At 58.2% G+C, this 27,137-nt stretch overlaps 1 protein-coding gene across 1 annotated transcript in view; it reads right to left on the bottom strand.

Annotated features, from left to right (window-relative positions):
- The window catches only part of LOC144738854 (myocyte-specific enhancer factor 2C-like), a 95,502-nt gene that overhangs the window by 26,285 nt on the left and 42,080 nt on the right, over positions 1 to 27,137 (bottom strand). The window contains exons 3-4 of the mRNA XM_078621849.1: positions 24,353 to 24,556; positions 12,195 to 12,356 (exon numbers count right to left, since the gene is read on the bottom strand). Coding sequence (XP_078477975.1) covers positions 12,195 to 12,356; positions 24,353 to 24,556 — 366 coding nt within the window. The remainder of the gene's footprint in view (positions 1 to 12,194; positions 12,357 to 24,352; positions 24,557 to 27,137) is intronic.

Raw genomic sequence — 27,137 nt, 5'->3', positions numbered from 1 at the left:
CGGACACCCCGGCAGGGTGTGTCCCGAGTAGCTCAGTGGGTGTTTGTCACCCGAGTAGCTCAGTGGGCGTTAGTCGCCAGAGTAGCTCAGTGGGCGTTAGTCGCCAGAGTAGCTAAGTGGGTGTTAGTCACCCGAGTAACCAAGTGGGTGTTAGTCACCCGAGTAGCTAAGTGGGTGTTAGTCACCCGAGTAACCACGTGGGTGTTAGTCACCCGAGTAGCTAAGTGGGTGTTAGTCACCCGGTTAACCAAGTGGGTGTTAGTCACCCGAGTAACCAAGTGGGTGTTAGTCACCCGAGATACTACAGTGGGTGTTAGTCGCCTGTGAACCGAAGTTGGTGAAATAAAGAGTGTGCTACCCGTGAAGTCGTCTCCCGCCGAGTTACTACATTACAACTGGCGTCAGAAGTAAACCTGTCTTCAAGAAGAATGGATACTAGGAAGACTACCCGTACCCACGAGCGAGATCGGGAAGACGACGGCGTACCGGAGACACCAACCTCGGGAGGAGAGGACGAGGAGTTGCCGCCGATGCAGCACTTCGCGGCGATGGCCGACGCTCAGCTCGCCTCCGACACCAGCCTACAGGACGCGCACTCCCGCCTGGCGGAGTTGCTGCTCGCCGCCGCTGCAGTTTTGGTGGAGATCTCCGTTCCAGCGGGCGGAGGGACGGCTGCGGGGTTGGAGGAGGCGGCGCAGCTGGAGGGTTCCCGCCAGAAGGCGCTTCGCGCCAAAAGTTTTGAGGTTGGCGCCGTTTTTGAGGGACCGCCATTGTTTGGCGGGAAGCGGGGACACCACGTGGCCGGAGATCTCCACTCAGCGCGGCCCGCGTCATCGGCGCGCGCCGGAGCTCTCCAGGGTGCGACTGCTGACAGAGCCGACATTTTGTACAACCACAGTGGCGCGGGGGAAAATCGTTCCGACGACGACGACCGAGTCCTCCAGCAACGATTGCCCGCGCTGTCGGCGTTCAAGGCAGACGGAGGCGACTGGGGAGCCTTCCACCGAAGGTTCCTCGCACATCAAGAAATGTCGGGGTGGTCCGACACCACTGCCCTGCGCGTTCTGCCAGCGATGCTCGACGACGACGCGCTTGCAGCCTTCACATCGGCCCCAAGGTCGTCTCGCTCAACGCTACAGGCCGCGCTACACCTGATGGCTAGGGTGTTCGGCCCGCCCTCGACCTGCCGCCACCAATTCTACGATCGGCGGAAGGTGGCTGGGGAAACAACGCTCGCCTATCGCACGGCGCTGCTCGCCTTGGCGGACGCAGCTTTTCCCCGCATGGACAAGGAGGGGAAGGACGCCATGGTGACGGAGCAGCTGCTGGCGTTGGCCCACGAGTTGGGAGTCCCCATCAATGTGGCAGACGAAATGGATATCTGCTCCCTGGCGATCGCCACGAGTATTCACGCGTACGAGGTCCTCAAGCGCAAGCCGACGGTCCTCTGCAAATTGGCGGAGAACGCGGCACTGGCCGCCACGATCGCCGAGCCTCAGCCAGCTGCGGATCGGGAGCAGGCCTTCGCTGTATCGCGTCCGGGGGAGTGGAGAACGGGAGGTCGTTCACCCACACGTTCATCCCGCAAGCTGGAGCAACCGAAACCTACGACGTCCCTCGTCGTCTGCTACAACTGCGGCCTTCGGGGTCACGTCGCAGCCGGGTGCCGGGCCCCGCGTCAGCGCGCCACGGGACCACGTCGGGACGACGACCAGGCCCACAAGTCATCCCAACTAAACCCGGCAAGTCGCGGCACCTCACACGCCCGGTCCACATACGCGGCACGTTCGGGTCGCCGCTTGGTGGTGGGGGGTCAGCGGCTGGGTGCCGGGGGTTCACTTCGGCGGGGGGGGTCCGTACACGGCCCGCAAGCAGTCGAATGGTCCGAATTGGCCCACAGGATAGTGGCTGCGTCAGCCGGGTCGTCCGTGGTAACGGGGTTTATTGACGGGGTTGAGGTCCGGGTGCTTGTGGACACGGGTGCGTCGGCCACTATCATTTCGGACCTTATTTATAACATTCTTCCCATCCAAAGTCGACCCCTTTTGCCTGTGGACGTGCCATTTTATGCGGCGAATGGGGGATCCCTGGGGATCATCGGCCAGATTCGGGCGACTATTTGCATTGGTGACATCAAATTGGCGGGCCCTATTTTTGTATCATCATCGCTGGCCGTTCCTTGTTTGCTAGGTATGGACTTTTTGTCCAAAATGCCCATCAAAATTCTCATAGATCAGGCCTGCATTGAGCTTCCGTCGGGACGGCGGGTTGCGTTCTTGACAAGCCCTACCAAAATACGCACGGTTTGTGCGACGGTGCAGGCGCTGGCAACTCAGACTGTACGGGTGCCCCCGGGATCGCAAATGTTAGTACCCCTTCGGTTGAGGAAACCACTCGGGGTGGGTGCGGGGGCACAGGGAGTACTGTTGGGGCCGTCTAACAGGGCCAAAAGGGGCCTCGACTTGGCGGTATCTCAAACCATGGTGAGAGGGGACAGTGAGCCGTTCGTAATGGTCCTGAATACGGGGTCGCGGCCGGCCATAATTACGCAGGGAATGGTGCTGGCTCACGCCGCGCCGCTACCCGTTGAGGAACAGCTCGTTGCTCACGCCGATTTCAGTATCGAGTCGCATCCTCCAAGTGATGAGGGGACAGAGTGGTTGGACTCGTTGTGTGCCGGGTCTGCTAACTTGTCCAAGGTGCAATTGGGAGCATTGAGGGGTTTGCTACTCGAGTTTGCTGATGTGTTCAGCAGACATAAGTACGATATCGGCTGCACAGACCTGTTGCGCCACCACATAGCTACGGGGGACGCGGCCCCTATTCGACAGAATCCCTTCCGGCTCAGCCCAGCCGAGAAGGAGCATGTGCAGTCGGCGGTTAATGATATGTTGGCGGCCGACATTATTTCGCCCTCTTCCAGTCCGTGGGGTGCTCCTATTGTCCTAGTTAAAAAACAGGACGGGTCTTTGCGGTTCTGTGTCGATTTCCGCCGCTTAAATAAAATCTCGATGGCGGATGCGTATCCGCTCCCCAGAATGGATGAGTCGCTGGATGCCTTGGCGGGAGCACAGTTATTTTCCACACTCGATCTGCTTTCCGGATTTTGGCAATTGCCCCTCGATAACGAATCTAAACCTAAAACCGCTTTCCGGACACCTGGTGGCCTATTTGAATTCAACCGTTTGCCCATGGGCTTACATTCCGCTCCCGCCACGTTCCAGAGGCTCATGGAATTGGTTTTGTCGGGCCTCCAATGGGACACCTGTTTGATTTATCTCGACGATATCATCGTTTTCAGCCGGACTTTTGAGGAGCACCTCCAGCGACTGAGAGCGGTGTTCCTCAGGATGCGTTCCGCTAAGCTTAAATTTAAGCCGACTAAATGTTTTCTGCTTCGGGAATCGGTCAGGTATTTGGGCCATATCGTGAGTCGTTCAGGGATCTCGACAGACCCTGCTAAGACGCACTGCGTCAGCTCATGGCCAACGCCAACCTCGGTCACGGAGGTTCGCAGCTTTATTGGATTCGCCTCCTATTACCGTCGTTTTGTCAAGCAGTTTGCCACCATAGCCAGGCCCCTGCACGCTTTGACGGCTAAGGGTGTGCGGTTTCACTGGGGGGTGGAAGAGGAGGCTGCGTTCTGCTCCCTTCGTGACGCCTTGGTGCAGGCTCCCCCCTTGTGTTACCCCGATTTCACACAACCGTTTTTGCTTGACACGGATGCCAGCAACACGGGTATCGGGGTAGTGCTCTCACAGGTGGTCGTGGGGGTCGAACGGGTGGTCGCCTACGGTAGTAGAGTTCTTTACCCCGCCGAACAACGCTATTGCGTGACTCGCCGTGAATTGTTAGCGATTGTGTTTTTTACACAGCAATTCAGGCCGTATCTTTACGGCCGTCATTTTACGGTTCGTACGGACCATGCGGCTCCCCAATACGCTATGCGGGTGGCGCAGCCATCGGGCCAATTGTCCCGATGGTTGGAGGTCCTTCAGGACTACCAATTCACGACGATTTACCGCAAGGGATTACGACACTCAAATGCGGACGCCTTGTCGCGGTTGCCACCGCGCACGGACTGCGCATGTTTGCTGGGATCGGCGCGGTGTAAACCCCCGGTCGCCGACACCGCGGGAGTTGCGCTCGCCGCCACTGACACCCCGGGTGTCGACGCTCCCACGGGGAGGGACTCGCTGTTATCGTTGCCCCTCATTGAGTGGGGCCGTCTCCAAATGTCCGACAGCTCCCTGCTTACGCTACGTCGTAAAGTTGACGCTCCCGAGGTAGGGGATGCGCGGGTCGGTTCCTGGGTGTGCAGACAGGGCCTCTTGATGAAGTGGGACAACATGTCCCGGCGTCACGTGCTTGTTGTGCCTTTTGCTATGCGGGGTAGGGTCGTTCTGGCTGCTCATGAACGACTCATGCATCTGGGTTTTCACAAAACGCTCGCCCTAATCCAGCGAGACTATTATTGGCCGGGGATGGGTAACGACGTGGCGAACATTCTTAAGGGATGCGTAGGGTGCGCCCGGAGAAAACCGCCACCATTGGCGGCTAATCCACCGCTGCAATCCATTCAAGTTTCGCGCACAAACGAATTGGTTGCGTTAGACATCTTGGGGTCCTTTCCTGCTACGCCGAGGGGAAATAGGTTCCTGCTGGTTGGCGTAGAGTACTTCACCCGATGGCCCATGGCATGGCCACTCGCCAACCAGTCGGCTGCAGCGGTTGCGGACGCCTTCGTCCAGGGTTATGTTTTGGACAAGGGCGCCCCCGAACGCTTGCTGACGGATCAAGGAAAGAATTTTTCGAGCGTTTTGTTGCGCGAGGTGTGCGACCTGTTGGGTACAAAGAAAGTGCGGACTTCCCCGTACCACCCGCAGACTGACGGGATGGTTGAGCGTCTGAACAGGACGATTACGTCTATGCTGTGCCAACAGGTCTGCGACGATCAGGTTGATTGGGACTTACAGGTGCCGGGGGTACTCGCGGCCTATCGAATGGCCCCTCATGCGGCGACGGGGTTTTCCCCATTTTTTCTTATGTATGGGCGGGAGGCCGATCCGGCCATGGACGTCCAACTGGGGATTTCCCAGCCACGTGCAAAATCAAAATTGGCAGACCACATCAAATTTAATATCGCCAAATTGGCTGAAGCGCCGGAGGCGGCGAGATTGAATTCGCGGTCTCGGCAAATCGCGAACGAGAGATTGCATGGACGGAGGGTGCATACGCACGATTGGAAACCAGGCGATAAGGCCTGGCTGCATTGTCCACATGCACCGTTGGCTACGTCCCCCAAATTGTTGAGACCTTGGAGGGGACCGGTGGAAATTGTGCGGGTTGCACGACCCCAGAGTATACAGATTAAATGGGGAAAACGCCGTTGGTACGTGCACCCCTCCCGACTGAAGCCCTATGCGGCACCGTGTGACCCCGTTCTGTGCCGTAACGACCGGGCGTGTGATGTGACCGTCGACTCGGGGAGGGATGTGTCGCAGGCTGATCCTCACGTGTCTCCACCTGACCCTCCCCCAGGTGTCTCGGGCCTGACGGCTGCTGACCGTCGGGAACCGGAACCCCGCGGCACGCGCGGGTCCCCGATGCCTGGCCCGTGCCTTCCTGAACTGCCGGCACCGCCGGACGGTCAACCGCGTCTGGTGCCGTACGACGGACCGGCAAGGCGGACTCGGGCTAGGGCACAACACTTTTCATGAAGACATTTTTCAACACCGAGCTCGCCCGGTGTTCCCCCTCTGCCGGGGTCATGTCCCGTTCTAGGGACGCTCGGAAAGAATGGGACGCTGCACGAGTCGGAAGAGAAGAAAAAAAAAAAAAAATTCTTTTCTGCATACACATTTGGTATTGTCACTCGCCGGATTGTATATATTGTTCTGTTGTTGTGTAGTGGCATTGGTTGATGGTTGCGGATGGCAGTGTTCGCGTTGTGTTGTGTTGTTACGTTGGTTGTTGTTCTTCTTGTTGTGTTACGGGGCACACTGGAGGGAGGGGGTGTTGTATATTTTTATAGCAGCCGGGTCGGCTGCGAGCTATGTGGTAGGGGGTGATGTAGTGGTGGTGTTGACGCGCGCCGACTGTGACAGTGATGGATCACGGGGCAGGACGGGGTGCGGGGTTGGGCACGCGTTGTGGGCGTGGTATGGACGCGCGCGCCGGGAGTGACGGATGACGGGGCGGCGCGGCGTGGGTGGTGAGGCACGCTGAGATGTGGGAAAACAGGATCGTAGCGAGTGCCCAGTGATTGGTCAAATAGGATGGGTGCTCTCAGCGACGTCCGCAGGTGGGGTATAAAGGGGGACGCGCGAGAGCACTCGGGGTGGTTAACCAGTTGAAGATCGAAGACGGAGTTGAAGAGATAGTGCCCCGAGACCCCTAGTCCCGCTGTCCTTGTAGGGACCGGGGCCCTGTGTGGCTCGGAGGCGAGACTGTGGGACCCGTGGTTCGACGCCCACGTGGGTCGGGACTGGGGGACCCACAGTCGAGACGGACACCCCGGCAGGGTGTGTCCCGAGTAGCTCAGTGGGTGTTTGTCACCCGAGTAGCTCAGTGGGCGTTAGTCGCCAGAGTAGCTCAGTGGGCGTTAGTCGCCAGAGTAGCTAAGTGGGTGTTAGTCACCCGAGTAACCAAGTGGGTGTTAGTCACCCGAGTAGCTAAGTGGGTGTTAGTCGCCAGAGTAACCACGTGGGTGTTAGTCACCCGAGTAGCTAAGTGGGTGTTAGTCGCCAGAGTAGCTCAGTGGGCGTTAGTCGCCAGAGTAGCTCAGTGGGCGTTAGTCGCCAGAGTAGCTAAGTGGGTGTTAGTCACCCGAGTAACCAAGTGGGTGTTAGTCACCCGAGTAGCTAAGTGGGTGTTAGTCACCCGAGTAACCACGTGGGTGTTAGTCACCCGAGTAGCTAAGTGGGTGTTAGTCACCCGGGTAACCAAGTGGGTGTTAGTCACCCGAGTAGCTAAGTGGGTGTTAGTCACCCGAGTAACCACGTGGGTGTTAGTCACCCGAGTAGCTAAGTGGGTGTTAGTCACCCGAGTAACCAAGTGGGTGTTAGTCACCCGAGTAGCTAAGTGGGTGTTAGTCACCCGGGTAACCAAGTGGGTGTTAGTCACCCGAGTAACCAAGTGGGTGTTAGTCACCCGAGATACTACAGTGGGTGTTAGTCGCCTGTGAACCGAAGTTGGTGAAATAAAGAGTGTGCTACCCGTGAAGTCGTCTCCCGCCGAGTTACTACATTACACATACACTGACCCAGGAAATGGTAAAAAAAAGTTAAAACAGAGCAATGTAATATAATACACTATTAGACATTATTGTCAAAAATAAATCATAAGTCCATCCCATGTGTGAGTGCATTTTTTTATATATTAGGCAGGAAATGAGTTTTCAAACTTAGTTATTTTTAAATCCTTCATATTAAGTTCGCTTGCTTGCTTGCTTACGACCGTGCAAATCTTTCGGTCGTTTTTTAACCCACTTCCCGTGATCCAATCGAGCTGAAATTTTCCACACAGACTCGTTGTGCGTGACAATTAATGTTCGTGAAATTTTTTTCCCAAAATTTTACACTTTTTAGGACAAAAATATAATATTTAATTACCAATTGCTTAATGGTGCAATGCAATCATCTGACCCATAGGTGGCAGCCATCTCAAGCCAGAGGACGAGAGGACTCTAGCCGCCACGCATATAAAGGATTTATAGTGAAAAACTTTGTTTTTACGGGTTATACTTGTTCTGGGTTGGGACCCCCTGTAAGATTTGTTCCCCCCCAATGTTGACTGCACGGCTACTGCCTTGGAACAACCGCATCGATACGCAACCAGCGGCTCGTTGTACACCCCGCGGGAGCCGCAACACCCCCATGCCGAGGAGGGAGTCCTGACACTCGCTCGCAGCAGGGGGCGATGCTGCTGCTACTGCTGCTGCTGATGATGCTGCTGTTGCTGCTGCTACTGTTGCTGCTGTTGCTGATACTGCTGTTTCTGCTGCTGTTGTTGCTGATACTGCTGTTGCTGTTTCTGCTGCTGTTGTTGCTGCTGCTGTTGCTGCTACTGCTGCTGTTGCTGCTGTTGCTGATACTTGCTGCTTGCTGCTGTTTCTGGTTGCTGCTGCTGCTGCTGATACTGCTGCTTGCTGCTGTTGCTGTTGCTTGTTGCCCCCCACCACCCCGTGCTGAGTGATTGGCATGGAGAGTTTCGTTGTTGTTGAGAACTGGGCATGCGGTTTTGGTTGGTACCGGTCGGAGCGAGGTGAGCGGGGCGAGGTGGTGAGGGGGGCGAGGTGGTGAGGGGGGCGAGGTGAGGTGGTGAGGGGGGCGAGGTGGTGAGGGGGGCGAGGTGGTGAGGGGGGCGAGGTGAGGTGGTGAGGGGGGCGAGGTGGTGAGGGGGGCGAGGTGGTGAGGGGGGCGAGGTGGTGAGGGGGGCGAGGTGAGGTGGTGAGGGGGGCGAGGTGGTGAGGGGGGCGAGGTGGTGAGGGGGGCGAGGTGAGGTGGTGAGGGGGGCGAGGTGGTGAGGGGGGCGAGGTGGTGAGGGGGGCGAGGTGAGGTGGTGAGGGGGGCGAGGTGGTGAGGGGGGGCGAGGTGGTGAGGGGGGCGAGGTGGTGAGGGGGGCGAGGTGGTGAGGGGGGCGAGGTGGTGACGGGGGCGAGGTGGTGAGGGGGGCGAGGTGAGGTGGTGAGGGGGGCGAGGTGGTGAGGGGGGCGAGGTGGTGAGGGGGGCGAGGTGAGGTGGTGAGCGGGGCGAGGTGGTGAGGGGGGCGAGGTGGTGAGGGGGGCGAGGTGGTGAGGGGGGCGAGGTGAGGTGGTGAGGGGGGCGAGGTGGTGAGGGGGGCGAGGTGGTGAGGGGGGCGAGGTGGTGAGGGGGGCGAGGTGGTGAGGGGGGCGAGGTGGTGAGGGGGGCGAGGTGGTGAGGGGGGCGAGGTGAGGTGGTGAGGGGGGCGAGGTGGTGAGGGGGGCGAGGTGGTGAGGGGGGCGAGGTGGTGAGGGGGGCGAGGTGGTGAGGGGGGCGAGGTGAGGTGGTGAGCGGGGCGAGGTGGTGAGGGGGGCGAGGTGGTGAGGGGGGCGAGGTGGTGAGGGGGGCGAGGTGAGGTGGTGAGGGGGGCGAGGTGGTGAGGGGGGCGAGGTGGTGAGGGGGGCGAGGTGGTGAGGGGGGCGAGGTGGTGAGGGGGGCGAGGTGAGGTGGTGAGGGGGGCGAGGTGGTGAGGGGGGCGAGGTGGTGAGGGGGGCGAGGTGAGGTGGTGAGCGGGGCGAGGTGGTGAGGGGGGCGAGGTGGTGAGGGGGGCGAGGTGGTGAGGGGGGCGAGGTGGTGAGGGGGGCGAGGTGGTGAGGGGGGCGAGGTGAGGTGGTGAGGGGGGCGAGGTGGTGAGGGGGGCGAGGTGGTGAGGGGGGCGAGGTGAGGTGGTGAGGGGGGCGAGGTGGTGAGGGGGGCGAGGTGGTGAGGGGGGCGAGGTGGTGAGGGGGGCGAGGTGGTGAGGGGGGCGAGGTGGTGAGGGGGGCGAGGTGGTGAGGGGGGCGAGGTGAGGTGGTGAGGGGGGCGAGGTGGTGAGGGGGGCGAGGTGGTGAGGGAGGCGAGGTGAGGTGGTGAGGGGGGCGAGGTGATGAGGGGGGCGAGGTGGTGAGGGGGGCGAGGTGAGGTGGTGAGCGGGGCGAGGTGGTGAGGGGGGCGAGGTGGTGAGGGAGGCGAGGTGAGGTGGTGAGGGGGGCGAGGTGGTGAGGGGGGCGAGGTGGTGAGGGAGGCGAGGTGAGGTGGTGAGCGGGGCGAGGTGGTGAGGGGGGCGAGGTGGTGAGGGGGGCGAGGTGAGGTGGTGAGCGGGGCGAGGTGGTGAGGGGGGCGAGGTGGTGAGGGGGGCGAGGTGAGGTGGTGAGGGGGGCGAGGTGGTGAGGGGGGCGAGGTGGTGAGGGAGGCGAGGTGAGGTGGTGAGGGGGGCGAGGTGATGAGGGGGGCGAGGTGGTGAAGGGGGCGAGGTGAGGTGGTGAGGGGGGCGAGGTGGTGAGGGGGGCGAGGTGGTGAGGGAGGCGAGGTGAGGTGGTGAGGGGGGCGAGGTGATGAGGGGGGCGAGGTGGTGAGGGGGGCGAGGTGAGGTGGTGAGCGGGGGCGAGGTGGTGAGGGGGGCGAGGTGGTGAGGGAGGCGAGGTGAGGTGGTGAGGGGGGCGAGGTGGTGAGGGGGGCGAGGTGGTGAGGGAGGCGAGGTGAGGTGGTGAGGGGGGCGAGGTGATGAGGGGGGCGAGGTGGTGAGGGGGGCGAGGTGGTGAGGGGGGCGAGGTGGTGAGGGGGGCGAGGTGGTGATGGGGGGCGAGGTGGTGAGGGGGGCGAGGTGGTGAGGGAGGCGAGGTGAGGTGGTGAGGGGGGCGAGGTGGTGAGGGGGGCGAGGTGGTGAGGGGGGCGAGGTGGTGAGTCTATGGGTCTCTATGCGAGTCCACAGATCTCTATGTATCTTTAGGGCTCTATGAATCTATGGGTCTCTACGTATGGGTCATTTTGTATGGTTTTATGGGTTTCTATGTGAGTCTATGGGTCTCTATGTGAGTCTATGGGTCTCTATGTGAGTCTATGGGTCTCTATGTGAGTCTATGGGTCTCTATGCGACTCTATGGGTCTCTATGTGAGTCTATGGGTCTCGATGTATCTATAGGGCTCTATGAATAAATGGGTCTCCATGCGAGTCCACGCATCTCTATGTGACTCTATGGGTCTCTATGCGAGTCTATGGGTGTCTAAGTAAGTCTATGGGCCTCTATGTGAGTCTATGGGTCTCTATGTTAGTCTATGGGTCTCCATGCGTGTCCACGCATCTCTATGTGAGTGTATGGGTGTCTAAGTAAGTCTATGGGTCTCTGTGTGACTCTACGGGTCTCTATGTGACTCTACGGGTCTCTATGTGAGTCTACGGGTCTCTGTGTGAGTCTATGTGTCTCTGTGTGAGTCTATGAGTCTCTGTGTGAGTCTATGGGTCTCTATGTGAGTCTATGGGTCTCTGTGTGAGTCTATGGGTCTCTGTGTGAGTCTATGGGTCTCTGTGTGAGTCTATGGGTCTCTATGTGAGTCTATGGGTCTCTGTGTGAGTCTACGGGTCTCTGTGTGAGTCTACGGGTCTCTGTGTGAGTCTACGGGTCTCTGTGTGAGTCTATGGGTCTCTATGTGAGTCTATGGGTCTCTATGTGAGTCTATGTGTCTCTGTGTGAGTCTATGGGTCTCTGTGTTAGTCTATGGGTCTCTATGTGAGTCTATGGGTCTCTATGCGAGTCTACGGGTCTCTATGTGAGTCTACGGGTCTCTATGTGAGTCTACGGGTCTCTATGTGAGTCTATGGGTCTCTGTGTGACTCTACGGGTCTCTATGTGACTCTACGGGTCTCTATGTTAGTCTACGGGTCTCTGTGTCAGTCTATGTGTCTCTGTGTGAGTCAATGAGTCTCTGTGTGAGTCTATGGGTCTCTATGTGAGTCTATGGGTCTCTGTGTGAGTCTATGGGTCTCTGTGTGAGTCTATGGGTCTCTATGTGAGTCTATGGGTCTCTGTGTGAGTCTACGGGTCTCTGTGTGAGTCTACGGGTCTCTGTGTGAGTCTACGGGTCTCTGTGTGAGTCTATGGGTCTCTATGTGAGTCTATGGGTCTCTGTGCGAGCCACTCACGCAGAGGCCCTGGCGACGCATCATGGGTCTCTATGTGAGTCTACGGGTCTCTATGTGAGTCTACGGGTCTCTATGTGAGTCTACGGGTCTCTATGTGAGTCTACGGGTCTCTATGCGAGTCTATGGGTCTCTGTGCGAGCCACTCACGCAGAGGCCCTGGCGACGCATCATGGCCTCAAACTCTGTGGGTCTCTATGTGAGTCTACGGGTCTCTATGTGAGTCTACGGGTCTCTATGTGAGTCTACGGGTCTCTATGTGAGTCTACGGGTCTCTATGCGAGTCTACGGGTCTCTATGCGAGTCTACGGGTCTCTATGTGAGTCTACGGGTCTCTATGTGAGTCTACGGGTCTCTATGCGAGTCTATGGGTCTCTGTGCGAGCCACTCACGCAGAGGCCCTGGCGACGCATCATGGCCTCAAACTCTGTGGGTCTCTATGTGAGTCTACGGGTCTCTATGCGAGTCTACGGGTCTCTATGTGAGTCTACGGGTCTCTATGTGAGTCTACGGGTCTCTATGCGAGTCTATGGGTCTCTGTGCGAGCGACTCACGCAGAGGCCCTGGCGACGCATCATGGCGTCAAACTCCTCGTTGATCCTGCGGAAGCGCTCGTCGGCTCCCCGGGGCGACGCCGCCGCCATCGCCGCCATCGCCGCCGCCTCCTCCTCTCCCTCGGGACTCTCGCCGCCGTTCAAGCCCTTCCTCCTCAGCGTCTGTGGACAAGGGGGGGGGGGGGGGGGGTGGACGTTCGGTGGACGTTCGGTGGACGTTCAATGGACGTTCGATGGATGTACGGTGGACATTTGGATGACGTACCACAGAAAAATGCCTCACCCCGGAACTCGTCAAGGAGCGTAGACCATCACGTCATTCACTCACTCGGCGTGGAAATTCACTCTCTCAGCGTGGAAATTCACTCACTTGGCGTGGTTATTCACTCTCTCAGCGTGGATATTCACTCTCTCAGCGCGGACATTCACTCTCTCAGCGCGGACATTCACTCTCTCAGCGTGGTTATTCACTCACTTGGCGTGGATATTCACTCTCTCAGCGTGGTCATTCACTCTCTCAGCGTGGTTATTCACTCACTCAGCGTGGACATTCACTCACTCGGCGTGGTCATTCACTCTCTCAGCGTGGTCATTCACTCCCTCAGCGTGGTCATTCACTCCCTCAGCGTGGTCATTCACTCTCTCAGCGTGGTCATTCACTCCCTCAGCGTGGTCATTCACTCCCTCAGCGTGGTCATTCACTCTCTCAGCGTGGAAATTCACTCACTTGGCGTGGGAATTCACTCTCTCAGCGTGGTCATTCACTCTCTCAGCGCGGACATTCACTCACTTGGCGTGGGAATTCACTCTCTCAGCGTGGTCATTCACTCCCTCAGCTTGGCCATTCACTCACTCGGCGTGGTCATTCACTCCCTCAGCGTGGTCATTCACTCCCTCAGCGTGGTCATTCACTCACTCAGCGTGGGAATTCACTCTCTCAGCGTGGTCATTCACTCACTCAACGTGGTCATTCAATCTCTAAGCGTGGTCATTCACTCTCTCAGCGTGGTCATTCACTACCTCAGCGTGGTCATTCACTCTCTCAGCGTGGTCATTCACTCCCTCAGCGTGGTCATTCACTCCCTCAGCGTGGTCATTCACTCTCTCAGCGTGGTCATTCACTCACTCAGCGTGGTCATTCACTCACTCAGCGTGGTCATTTACTCTCTCAGCGTGGAAATTCACTCTCTCGGCGTGTAAATTCACGCACTCTGCGTGGTCATTCACTCTCTCAGCGTGGTCATTCACTCTCTCAGCGTGGTCATTCACTCTCTCAGCGTGGGAATTCACTCTCTCGGCGTGTAAATTCACTCACTCTGCGTGGTCATTCACTCTCTCAGCGTGGTCATTCACTCACTCAGCGTGGAAATTCACTCACTCAGCGTGGTCATTCGCTCACTCAACGTGGTCATTCGCTCGCTCAGCGTGGTAATTCACTCTCTCAGCGTGGTCATTCACTCCCTCAGCGTGGTCATTCACTCCCTCAACGTGGTCATTCACTCTCTCAGCGTGGTCATTCACTCTCTCAGCGTGGAAATTCACTCACTCAGCGTGGTCATTCACTCTCTCGGCGTGGTCATTCACTCCCTCAGCGTGGTCATTCACTCTCTCAGCGTGGTCATTCACTGTTTCAGCGTGGTCATTCACTCTCTCAGCGTGGTCATTCACTGTTTCAGCGTGGTCATTCACTCTCTCAGCGTGGTCATTCACTGTTTCAGCGTGGTCATTCACTCTCTCAGCGTGGTCATTCACTGTTTCAGCGTGGTCATTCACTCTCTCAGCGTGGTCATTCACTCCCAGCATCATCAGGCGAGAGCGCACGTGCCGAATCAGGCAGCAAACCACAGTCTGGCGTTCAGTCACAAGCACCAGCACGCAGCTGTAAACTACCACCACCAGCACCACCACCAGCACCACCACCAGCACCACCACCACCACCACCACCAGCACCACCACCACCACCGCCATCACCACAACCATCACCACCAGCACCACCACCATCAGGGCCACCACCACCACCACAACCGCACCACCACCACCACTAGCACCACCAGTAGCACCAGCACCACCACCATCATCACCGCCACCACCACCAGCACCACCATCACCACAACCGCCACTACCACCACCACCAGAACCACCACCACCACCAGCACCACCACCAGTAGCACCAGCACCACCATCATCACCGCCATCACCACCAGCACCACCACCATCAACACCACAACCGCCACCACCACCACCATCATCACAGCCACCACCGCCACCACCGCCATCACCACAACCGCCACTACCACCAGCACCACCACCACCATCAGGGCCACCAGCACCACCACCATTAGGGCCACCACCACCAGCACCACCACTAGCACCACCAGCACCACCAGCACCACCACTAGCACCACCAGCACCACCACCATTAGGGCCACCACCACCAGCACCACCACTAGCACCACCAGCACCACCAGCACCACCACCAGCACCACCAGCAGCACCACAACAAATATAGCCTGAACAGGCTTTATTTGACACTTGTGTGTATTTTCGGGCAAATTTTTGTTTTTAAATCGTTATTATTTGTAAACAATGTTTTATTGGTTGGCATTTGTGAATCATTATTGGAATGTAATTTTGTTATTAACTTTTCCTGACAAGGGGGGGTGTACCCCGCCCCCCCCCCCCTTGGGGCCGACTTTAGCCACTATCCCCCCAACCCCCCATAGTGGTGCCCCTGACCTCTGGCCCCTGACCTCTGACCTCTGGCCCCTGACCATCGCCACCTCCTCCCCCACTCGAGCGCCGATCGGGGGGGTGGGGGAGGGGGGAGGGGGGAGGGGGGAGGGGGGGTGGGGGAGGGGGGAGGGGGGAGGGGGGAGGGGGGAGGGGGGAGGGGGGAGGGGGGGTGGGGGAGGGGGGAGGGGGGGGGGTTGTCGTGGACAAATTCGCGTTGCCACGGCGACCACGCGCGCTCACTCGGAGGATGGAGGAGGAGAGGGGACCGCTCTGAACAACCACCACTAACACCACCACCACCACTACCAGCACCACCAATCAGCACCACCACCACCAACACCACCAGCACCACCAATCAGCACCACCACCACCAACACCACCAGCACCACCAATCAGCAGCACCACCACCACCACTACCAGCACCACCAATCAGCACCACCACCACCAACACCACCAGCACCACCAATCAGCACCACCACCACCAACACCACCAGCATCATCACCACCATCACCACCACCAGCACCACCACCACGAACACCACCACCAACACCAACAACACCACCAACACCACCACCACCCCCACTAACACCACTACCACCACCAACACCAACACCACCACTAACACCACTAACACCACCACCACAAACACCACCATTAACACCAACACCATCACCCCCACTAACACCACGACCACCACCAACAGCAGCACCAACAGCACCACTAACGCCATCACCACCACCAAGACCACACACAACACCACCACCAATACCACTACTACCACCACCAACACCACCACCACCAAGACCACACCCAACACCGCCATTAACACCACCAACACCACCACCACAACTACCACCACCAACACCACCACCACCACCATAAACACCACCACCACAACCACTAACACCACCACTACCACCAACACCACAACCACTACCACCACCAACACCACCACTACCAACACCACCACCACCAACACCACCACCACTACCACAACCACCACCACCACCACCACTACCACCACCACCACCACCAACACCACCACCACCACAACCAACAACACCACCACCACCACCACAACCACTAACACCACCAACACCATCACCAACAACACCACCACCACTACCACCACCACAACCACCACCACCAACACCACCACCAACACCACAACCACTACCACCACCAACACCACCACCACCAACACCACCACCACCAACACCACCACCACTACCACAACCACCACCACCACCACTACCACCACCACCAACACCACCACCACCACAACCAACAACACCACCACCACCACAACCACTAACACCACCAACACCATCACCAAAAACACCACCACCACTACCACCACCACAACCACCACCACCAACACCACCACCAACACCACAACCACTACAACCACCAACACCACCACCACCAACACCACCACCACCAACACCACCACCACTACCACAACCACCACCACCACCACTACCACCACCACCACCAACACCACCACCACCACCACAACCAACAACACCACCACCACCACCACAACCACTAACACCACCAACACCACCACCACAACCACTAACACCACCACCACAACCACTAACACCACTAACACCACAACCACCACCACCACCACAACCACCACCACCACTATCACCACCACTACCACCAACACCACCACAACCACCACCACCACCACAACCACCACCACCACTACCACCACCACCACTACCACCACCACCACTACCACCACCACTACCACCAACACAACCACCACCACTAACACCACCACCACAACCACTAACACCACTACCACCACTAACACCACTAACACCACAACCACCATCACCACCACTACCACTAACACCACCACCACCACTAACACCACCACCACCAACACCACCACCACCACTAACACCACCACCACAACCACTAACACCACTACCACCACTAACACCACTAACACCACAACCACCATCACCACCACTACCACTAACACCACTACCACCACTACCACCACCACTACCACCACCGCCACCACTAACACCACCACCACCACCACGGGCCCACGTCTCTCGCCCGTCACGTCCTGTTGACGCCGTGGGGGCTGGCGATGCCCTCCACCGCAGAACCCACGCTGCGGCTATTTTTACGTCAAAGAAAACCATCCGTTCCGCTCCACAGATCCGTGCAGCTTGCCACACACACACAGAGAGAGATGAGAGACACGGCCCACGTGTGTGTGCGTAGAGAGAGATACGTGTATATGTACATTATGATAAGCTAAACTATTGTTTATTTTACCATGTAAGGCCCCGCCGAGATGGTGTGGAGCTATTTTTCTGAAGCGGAGCTGTGCCACCGTAAATGAGAGCTCAACAAAGTGGCGCTCATCATCATCATCTTCATCATCTCCATCATCATCATCATCATCATCTTCTTCATCATCTCCTTCATCATCTCCATCCTCATCATCATCATCTTCTTCATCACGTGGAAATGTTTAGCAGCAGCCAAATGCCCTCGAAACGCGTGATGTTGATGCCAAATGTGGAGGGGGGAAAAAACGGAGGACCCGGAGAAAAATCAACGCGACCACGGGGAGAGAGAGACACGCAAACTCCAAGTATACAGCAGCAGGCGTCAGGGTTGGGATCGAACCCACGACCTCCTGCGCACCAGGCGAGGTAGTTAACATCTCCTAGCCACCGTGATGATGATGAGAGACACGCAAACTCCAAATATACAGCAGCAGGCGTCAGGGTCGGGATCAAACCCACGACCTCCTGTAGACCAGGCGAGGTAGTTAACATCTCCTAGCCACCGTGACGATGAGAGAGAGAGAGACACACAATCTCCAAATACACAGCAGCAGGCGTCAGGGTTGGGATCGAACCCACGACCTCCTGCGCACCAGGCGAGGTAGTTAACATCTCCTAGCCACCGTGATGATGATGAGAGACACGCAAACTCCAAATATACAGCAGCAGGCGTCAGGGTCGGGATCAAACCCACGACCTCCTGTAGACCAGGCGAGGTAGTTAACATCTCCTAGCCACCGTGATGATGATGAGAGACACGCAAACTCCAAATACACAGCAGCAGGCGTCAGGGTTGGGATCGAACCCACGACCTCCTGCGTACCAGGCGAGGTAGTCAACATCTCCTAGCCACCGTGATGATGATGATGAGAGACACGCAAACTCCAAATATACAGCAGCAGGCGTCAGGGGTCGGGATCGAACCCACGACCTCCTGCGTACCAGGCGAGGTAGTTAACATCTCCTAGCCACCGTGATGATGATGATGAGAGAGAGAGAGACACACGCAAATTCCAAAAATACAGCAGCAGGCATCAGGGTTGGGATCGAACACACGACCTCCTGCATACCAGGCGAGGGACTTAACTTCTCCTAGCCACCGTGATGATGATGAGAGAGAGACACGCAAATTCCAAATACACAGCAGCAGGCGTCAGGGTCGGGATCAAACCCACGACCTCCTGTAGACCAGGCGAGGTAGTTAACATTTCGCTAAAATGATCACCGTCATCACAGATAGCAACGGCAGCCAGGGTTTGATCCACTGCTGGTGAATTATGAATCCGCCTCTCGCGGGCAACCCCCTGCACCTCGCGCTCACTTCATCACTCCATCTCCCGGCTGGTGGAGCTTGCGATCCAGAGGTCGACGGTTCGTTTCCATCTCCCGGCGCGGCAGTGTGAAACAAATGGGGGGGAGAACACCCCCCCCAACCCCCCCCCACTCCCCCCCCAACCCCCCCCCCCCCCACTCCACTCCGTCTGCCAGCGTCTCGATCCAGCCAGCAGCGGTGTCAGTGTGGACTCCACACAGCGGGCTCATCAGCTACTTGCGCGTGTGGGGGGGGGGGCAGAGGTCGCAAACGGGTTTTGATTCCTTACCCGTACCCGTACCCGGCCGCACCAGGGTCGCAAACGGGTACCCGTACCCGGCCGTACCCGTACCCTACCCGGGTAGGGTACGGGTATCTGATTGCGACCTCTGGGATGAAGCCACGTTGCAGGCGCGGGTGGGTTGATTCTAGGAACTTGAATTGTGAGAAGAGACAAGACGTTGGGAAATGAGTGACAAACGGTGACTCACCCTGCCGGGTACGGGTACGGGTAGCCGGGTATCAGGTAGGGTACGGGTATCGGGTACCCGGTTGCGACCTCTGGGGGGTGGGGGGGGAGTGTGGGTACTCTTCCGAGACCTCTAGCCAGCGAGGAGGAGTAGGCCAAGATTCGCTACGGGGGGGGGGGGGGGGTGGGGGGCTCTCCAGAGCTCCCTAAGGCGGCGGAGACCCACACAGCAGCAGCAGGCGTGAGCAAGGAATTTCACGGCCTGCGCCTTCAGCTGTTTACGTAACGGGGCCCTCTGTGTGAGTCACGGTGATGCGGGGATGAAAGGGATGCAGTCTCTCTCTCTGTGTGTGTGTCTCTCTCTGTGTGTCTCTCTCTGTGTGTCTCTCTCTCTGTGTGTCTCTCTCTGTGTCGTTCTCTTTGTCTCTCTCTCTCTCTCTGTGTGTCTCTGTGGCTCTCTCTCTGTGTCTCTCTCTGTTGTGTCTCTCTATCTGTGTGTCCCTGCTGTTGTATATTTGGAGTTTGCGTGTCTCTCTCTCATCATCATCACCACGGTGGCGATGAGATGTTAACTCCCTCGCCTGGTATGCAGGAGGTCGTGGGTTCGATCCCGACACTGACGTCTGCTGCTGTGTATTTGGCGTTTGCGTCTCTCTCATCACCATCACGGTGGCTAGGAGATGTTGACTACCTCGCCTGGTATGCAGGAAGGCGTGGGTTCGATTCCGACCCTGACGCCCGCTGCTTTACATTTGGAGTTTGTGGTGTCTCTCTTTCTCCCCGTGGATCGCGTGGATTTTCCTCTGGGTCCTCCGGCTTTCCCCCTCCACACTCAACATCGACATCGCGCGTTTAGAGAATTTGGCTGCTACAAATGTCCACACGATGATCACAATCCACTTTGTCGAGCTCGCATTTGTGATAACCACGTCACTAAGAGCTGCATAGTTCAGTGGTTGGTTCCTTACACGTGGTAAAATAACAGAAATAGTTGATAATTGGTTTTTTACCCTTCTATCTGGCAACAAAACTGACACCTTTTTTTACAAGGAGTCATGTTTGCATAGACCACAATACCTGCAGTCATAATGCAAACAAAAACATAACGCTGATAATGTATGCACTGTCCTTGAAGTTGATTGGCCCACACCCGAGACAGCTTTCCTTAGAGCCTAGTCTCACATGGGTTGAACCAGATGATGCATTATGACTGCAGGTATTGTGGTCTATGCAAACATGACTCCTTGTAAAAAAAAAGGTGTCAGTTTTGTTGCCAGATAGAAGGGTAAAACAACTATTATCATATTTTTTACTGGAAAATGAGGTTCCAATGGTGAGAAATAGTTGAGTTCAGTAATGTTCGGCGAGGAAGCTCCTCAGGACCGTTAGCTCGTCCTGTTGCGAAGAGAGGCCGATCAGGAGAAAACAAAGCGCTGTGGAGGCGCTCTGCACATTGATCGCATCGCCCACTCAGGATGCCGTCTCATTTGCAAGCGTGAACTGCGTCTCGCCAGAAGAAATTAAAAAGTGCAAAGATGAAAAGTCACGGGCCCCATTAATTCCCCACCTTTTCCCTGACCCCCTGACCCCCCCCAACCCACAATTAAGGCCACTCATCTACCCCCTCCCCTCCGCCCGTGGGGCCCCCACGCACACTCACGACCACCAGCCACCAGCCACAGCAGCAGCAGCAGCAGCAGCAGCAGCAGCCAGCAGCAGCAGCAGCAGCAGCAGCAGCAGCAGCAGCAGCAGCAGCAGCAGCAGCAGCAGCAGCAGCAGCAGCAGCAGCAGCAGCAGCAGCAGCAGCAGCAGCAGCAGCAGCAGCAGCAGCAGCAGCAGCAGCAGCAGCAGCAGCAGCAGCAGCAGCAGCAGCAGCAGCAGCAGCAGCAGCAGCAGCAGCAGCAGCAGCAGCAGCAGCAGCAGCAGCAGCAGCAGCAGCAGCAGCAGCAGCAGCAGCAGCAGCAGCAGCAGCAGCAGCAGCAGCAGCAGCAGCAGCAGCAGCAGCAGCAGCAGCAGCAGCAGCAGCAGCAGCAGCAGCAGCAGCAGCAGCAGCAGCAGCAGCAGCAGCAGCAGCAGCAGCAGCAGCAGCAGCAGCAGCAGCAGCAGCAGCAGCAGCAGCAGCAGCAGCAGCAGCAGCAGCAGCAGCAGCAGCAGCAGCAGCAGCAGCAGCAGCACAGCAGCAGCAGCAGCAGCAGCAGCAGCAGCAGCAGCAGCAGCAGCAGCAGCAGCAGCAGCAGCAGCAGCAGCAGCAGCAGCAGCAGCAGCAGCAGCAGCCAGCAGCAGCAGCAGCAGCAGCAGCAGCAGCAGCAGCAGCAGCAGCAGCAGCAGCAGCAGCAGCAGCAGCAGCAGCAGCAGCAGCAGCAGCAGCAGCAGCAGCAGCAGCAGCAGCAGCAGCAGCAGCAGCAGCAGCAGCAGCAGCAGCAGCAGCAGCAGCAGCAGCAGCAGCAGCAGCAGCAGCAGCAGCAGCAGCAGCAGCAGCAGCAGCAGCAGCAGCAGCAGCAGCAGCAGCAGCAGCAGCAGCAGCAGCAGCAGCAGCAGCAGCAGCAGCAGCAGCAGCAGCAGCAGCAGCAGCAGCAGCAGCAGCAGCAGCAGCAGCAGCAGCAGCAGCAGCAGCAGCAGCAGCAGCAGCAGCAGCAGCAGCAGCAGCAGCAGCAGCAGCAGCAGCAGCAGCAGCAGCAGCAGCAGCAGCAGCAGCAGCAGCAGCAGCAGCAGCAGCAGCAGCAGCAGCAGCAGCAGCAGCAGCAGCAGCAGCAGCAGCAGCAGCAGCAGCAGCAGCAGCAGCAGCAGCAGCAGCACAGCAGCAGCAGCAGCAGCAGCAGCAGCAGCAGCAGCAGCAGCAAGCAGCAGCAGCAGCAGCAGCAGCAGCAGCAGCAGCAGCAGCAGCAGCAGCAGCAGCAGCAGCAGCAGCAGCAGCAGCAGCAGCAGCAGCAGCAGCAGCAGCAGCAGCAGCAGCAGCAGCAGCAGCAGCAGCAGCAGCAGCAGCAGCAGCAGCAGCAGCAGCAGCAGCAGCAGCAGCAGCAGCAGCAGCAGCAGCAGCAGCAGCAGCAGCAGCAGCAGCAGCAGCAGCAGCAGCAGCAGCAGCAGCAGCAGCAGCAGCAGCAGCAGCAGCAGCAGCAGCAGCAGCAGCAGCAGCAGCAGCAGCAGCAGCAGCAGCAGCAGCAGCAGCAGCAGCAGCAGCAGCAGCAGCAGCAGCAGCAGCAGCAGCAGCAGCAGCAGCAGCAGCAGCAGCAGCAGCAGCAGCAGCAGCAGCAGCAGCAGCAGCAGCAGCAGCAGCAGCAGCAGAGCAGCAGCAGCAGCAGCAGCAGCAGCAGCAGCAGCAGCAGCAGCAGCAGCAGCAGCAGCAGCAGCAGCAGCAGCAGCAGCAGCAGCAGCAGCAGCAGCAGCAGCAGCAGCAGCAGCAGCAGCAGCAGCAGCAGCAGCAGCAGCAGCAGCAGCAGCAGCAGCAGCAGCAGCAGCAGCAGCAGCAGCAGCAGCAGCAGCAGCAGCAGCAGCAGCAGCAGCAGCAGCAGCAGCAGCAGCAGCAGCAGCAGCAGCAGCAGCAGCAGCAGCAGCAGCAGCAGCAGCAGCAGCAGCAGCAGCAGCAGCAGCAGCAGCAGCAGCAGCAGCAGCAGCAGCAGCAGCAGCAGCAGCAGCAGCAGCAGCAGCAGCAGCAGCAGCAGCAGCAGCAGCAGCAGCAGCAGCAGCAGCAGCAGCAGCAGCAGCAGCAGCAGCAGCAGCAGCAGCAGCAGCAGCAGCAGCAGCAGCAGCAGCAGCAGCAGCAGCAGCAGCAGCAGCAGCAGCAGCAGCAGCAGCAGCAGCAGCAGCAGCAGCAGCAGCAGCAGCAGCAGCAGCAGCAGCAGCAGCAGCAGCAGCAGCAGCAGCAGCAGCAGCAGCAGCAGCAGCAGCAGCAGCAGCAGCAGCAGCAGCAGCAGCAGCAGCAGCAGCAGCAGCAGCAGCAGCAGCAGCAGCAGCAGCAGCAGCAGCAGCAGCAGCAGCAGCAGCAGCAGCAGCAGCAGCAGCAGCAGCAGCAGCAGCAGCAGCAGCAGCAGCAGCAGCAGCAGCAGCAGCAGCAGCAGCAGCAGCAGCAGCAGCAGCAGCAGCAGCAGCAGCAGCAGCAGCAGCAGCAGCAGCAGCAGCAGCAGCAGCAGCAGCAGCAGCAGCAGCAGCAGCAGCAGCAGCAGCAGCAGCAGCAGCAGCAGCAGCAGCAGCAGCAGCAGCAGCAGCAGCAGCAGCAGCAGCAGCAGCAGCAGCAGCAGCAGCAGCAGCAGCAGCAGCAGCAGCAGCAGCAGCAGCAGCAGCAGCAGCAGCAGCAGCAGCAGCAGCAGCAGCAGCAGCAGCAGCAGCAGCAGCAGCAGCAGCAGCAGCAGCAGCAGCAGCAGCAGCAGCAGCAGCAGCAGCAGCAGCAGCAGCAGCAGCAGCAGCAGCAGCAGCAGCAGCAGCAGCAGCAGCAGCAGCAGCAGCAGCAGCAGCAGCAGCAGCAGCAGCAGCAGCAGCAGCAGCAGCAGCAGCAGCAGCAGCAGCAGCAGCAGCAGCAGCAGCAGCAGCAGCAGCAGCAGCAGCAGCAGCAGCAGCAGCAGCAGCAGCAGCAGCAGCAGCAGCAGCAGCAGCAGCAGCAGCAGCAGCAGCAGCAGCAGCAGCAGCAGCAGCAGCAGCAGCAGCAGCAGCAGCAGCAGCAGCAGCAGCAGCAGCAGCAGCAGCAGCAGCATCGCTCGCCGCCGTAGACCCGCGGCACCGCGCACGCTACAAATCCCCCCCCGCCCTGCACGGTGTCCATGCCGCTGCCATGACCACCCTGACCCAGAATGCAGCGTGGAGGCGTGGGGGCATTGAGGTGCGGTGGTGTGGTGTGGCACATTTGGGTGGTGTGATGTGGTGTGGCACATTGAGGTGCGGTGGTGTGGCGTGGTGTGACGTGGTGCAGTGAGGTGGTGTGACGTGGTGTGGTGTGGCACATTGAGGTGCGGTGGTGTGGCGTGGTGTGACGTGGTGCAGTGAGGTGGTGTGACGTGGTGTGGTGTGGCACATTGAGGTGCGGTGGTGTGGCGTGGTGTGACGTGGTGCAGTGAGGTGGTGTGACGTGGTGTGGTGTGGCACATTGAGGTGTGGTGATGTGGCGTGGCGCAGTGAGGTGGTGCAGTGAGGTGGTGTGGCGCGGTGTGGCACATTGAGGTGGGGTGGTGTGGCATGGTGTGGTGCGGTGCATTGAGGTGGTGTGGCGCGGTGTGGCACATTGAGGTGGGGTGGCGTGGTGTTGTGCGGTGCATTGAGGTGGCGTGACGTGGTGTGGCACATTGAGGTGGTGTGGCGCGGCACATTGAGGCGCGGTGTCGTGTGTTGACGCACCTCCAGGATGTCGGAGTTGGTGCGGCTCTCGTGCGGCTCGCTGTACTCGGTGTACTTGAGCAGCACCTTGTCCATGTCGGTGCTCGCGTACTGGAAGAGCTTGCTGGCGCTGTTGAAGATGATGAGCGCGATCTCGCAGTCGCACAGCACGCTCAGCTCGTACGCCTTCTTCATGAGCCCGAACTTGCGCTTCGTGAACGTCACCTGGCACCGGGGGGAGGGCGAAGGGCACCGGTCCGTTAGGCGCCACCGCCACCTATCGCCACCACCACCACCGCCACCACCGCCACAACGACCACCGCCACCGCCACTGCCACTGCCACCGCCATCGCCACCACCGCCACCGCCACCGGCACCGGCCACCACCACCACCAATGGCCACTGCCACCGCCACCACCACCACCGCCGCCACCACCACGACCGCCAAAGGCCATCGGCTACCATCACCACCTCCACCACCACCGCCACCACCGCTACCACCACCACCGCCACCACCACCACGGCCGCCACCACCACCACCACCGACCACCAGCCACTGGTCAACAGAAATAATGCTTTTCTATAGCGATCACAAAGACAAACATCCCCCATGTAGCCTTAACAGACTGTTGGGGAAAGTGCTGTTAGCGAGCACCTGTGCAGGCCGGCACGGCACACGAGGAGGTGGGTGGCCAGCGCCACAAACGTCGGCCCGCGTTTTTCTCCCCAGCGGTGCAATATACGACACACCGTAGCAGGCACTCGTCAAAGGCTGAGTCTACCTAGGGGAGGCCCAGGACCGGTTCAGGTAATCGTCACCGGTATTGATGGCGGCGAGCAGGAATCGAACTCCGGGTCGCCGGGTTCGTAGCGCAGGGCGCTAACCGCTACACCACCGCTCCCCACTACAGCAATCACACACAGACGCAGCTGGCTATCACCAATGGTAGCTCAACGAAGTGGCTGATCATCACGTGGACGTTGAAAGCAACTAAATACTCACATTCTACACGTGGAGGGGAAGTCCGGAGGACTCAGGGAAAAAGACACGTGACCACGGAGAGAGAAAGAGGGACAATGCAAACTACAAATATACAGCAGCAGGCGTCAGGGTCGGGATCGAACCCACGACGAGGTGAGGGAAATCACATCCTGCAACCACAGCACCCTCTCATGATGTGTGTTTGTTGCCAGTCGGAGGTGCAGTGCAGTGAGTCTATGGGCAGTGCTGAGTCTATGGGCAGTGCTGAGTCTATGGGCAGTGTTGAGTCTATGGGCAGTGTTGAGTCTATGGGCAGTGCTGAGTCTATGGGCAGTGTTGAGTCTATGGGCAGTGTTGAGTCTATGGGTAGTGTTGAGTCTATGGGCAGTGCTGAGTCTATGGGCAGTGCTGAGTCTATGGGCAGTGTTGAGTCTATGGGCAGTGTTGAGTCTATGGGCAGTGTTGAGTCTATGGGCAGTGCTGAGTCTATGGGCAGTGCTGAGTCTATGGGCAGTGTTGAGTCTATGGGCAGTGTTGAGTCTATGGGCAGTGCTGAGTCTATGGGCAGTGTTGAGTCTATGGGTAGTGTTGAGTCTATGGGCAGTGTTGAGTCTATGGGTAGTGTTGAGTCTATGGGCAGTGTTGAGTCTATGGGCAGTGTTAGTCTATGGACAGTCTTGAGTCTATGGGCAGTGTTGAATCTATGGGCAGTGTTGAGTCTATGGTGCAGTGCTGAGTCTATGGGTAGTGTTGAGTCTATGGGCAGTGTTGAGTCTATGGGCAGTGTTGAGTCTATGGGCAGTGCTGATTCTATTGGCAGTCTTGAGTCAATGGGCAGTGTTTAGTCTATGGGTAGTGTTGAGTTTATGGGTAGTGTTGAGTCTATGGGTAGTGTTGAGTTTATGGGTAGTGTTGAGTCTATGGGCAGTGGTGAGTCTATGTGTAGTGTTGAGTTTATGGGTAGTGTTGAGTCTATGGGCAGTGTTGAGTCTATGGGCAGTGTTGAGTCTATGGGCAGTGTTGAGTCTATGGGCAGTGTTGAGTCTATGGGTAGTGTTAGTCTATGGGTAGTGTTGAGTCTATGGGTAGTGTTAGTCTATGGGCAGTGTTGAGTCTATGGGCAGTGTTGAGTCTATGGGCAGTGTTTAGCCTATGGGAAGTGTTGAATCTATGGGCAGTGTTGAGTCTATGGGCAGTGTTGAGTCTATGGGCAGTGTTGAGTTTATGGGTAGTGTTGAGTCTATGGGCAGTGTTGAGTCTATGGGCAGTGTTGAGTCTATGGGTAGTGTTGAGTCTATGGGCAGTGTTGAGTCTATGGGTAGTGTTGAGTCTATGGGCAGTGTTGTGTCTATGGGCAGTGTTGAGTCTATGGGCAGTGTTGAGTCTATGGCAGTGTTGAGTCTATGGGTAGTGTTGAGTCTATGGGCAGTGTTGAATTTATGGGTAGTGTTGAGTCTATGGGTAGTGTTGAGTCTATGGGCAGTGTTGAGTCTATGGGCAGTGTTGAGTCTATGGGCAGTGTTGAGTCTATGGGCAGTGTTGAGTCTATGGGTAGTGCTGAGTCTATGGGTAGTGTTGAGTCTATGGGCAGTGTTGAGTCTATGGGTTAGTGTTGAGTCTATGGGCAGTGTTGAGTCTATGGGCAGTGCTGAGTCTATGGGTAGTGCTGAGTTTATGGGCAGTGTTGAGTCTATGGGTAGTGTTGAGTCTATGGGTAGTGTTGAGTCTATGGGCAGTGTTGAGTCTATGGGTAGTGTTGAGTCTATGGGTAGTGTTGAGTCTATGGGCAGTGTTGAGTCTATGGGCAGTGTTGAGTCTATGGGT

This window comes from Lampetra planeri, unplaced genomic scaffold (genome assembly GCF_965212315.1).
Source record: "Lampetra planeri unplaced genomic scaffold, kcLamPlan1.2.h2 scaffold_119, whole genome shotgun sequence".
In the NCBI taxonomy this organism is placed as follows: Eukaryota; Metazoa; Chordata; class Hyperoartia; order Petromyzontiformes; family Petromyzontidae; genus Lampetra; species Lampetra planeri.
The sequence above is the reverse complement of the archived record's forward strand: the minus strand, read 5'-3'. Positions and strand labels throughout refer to the sequence as shown.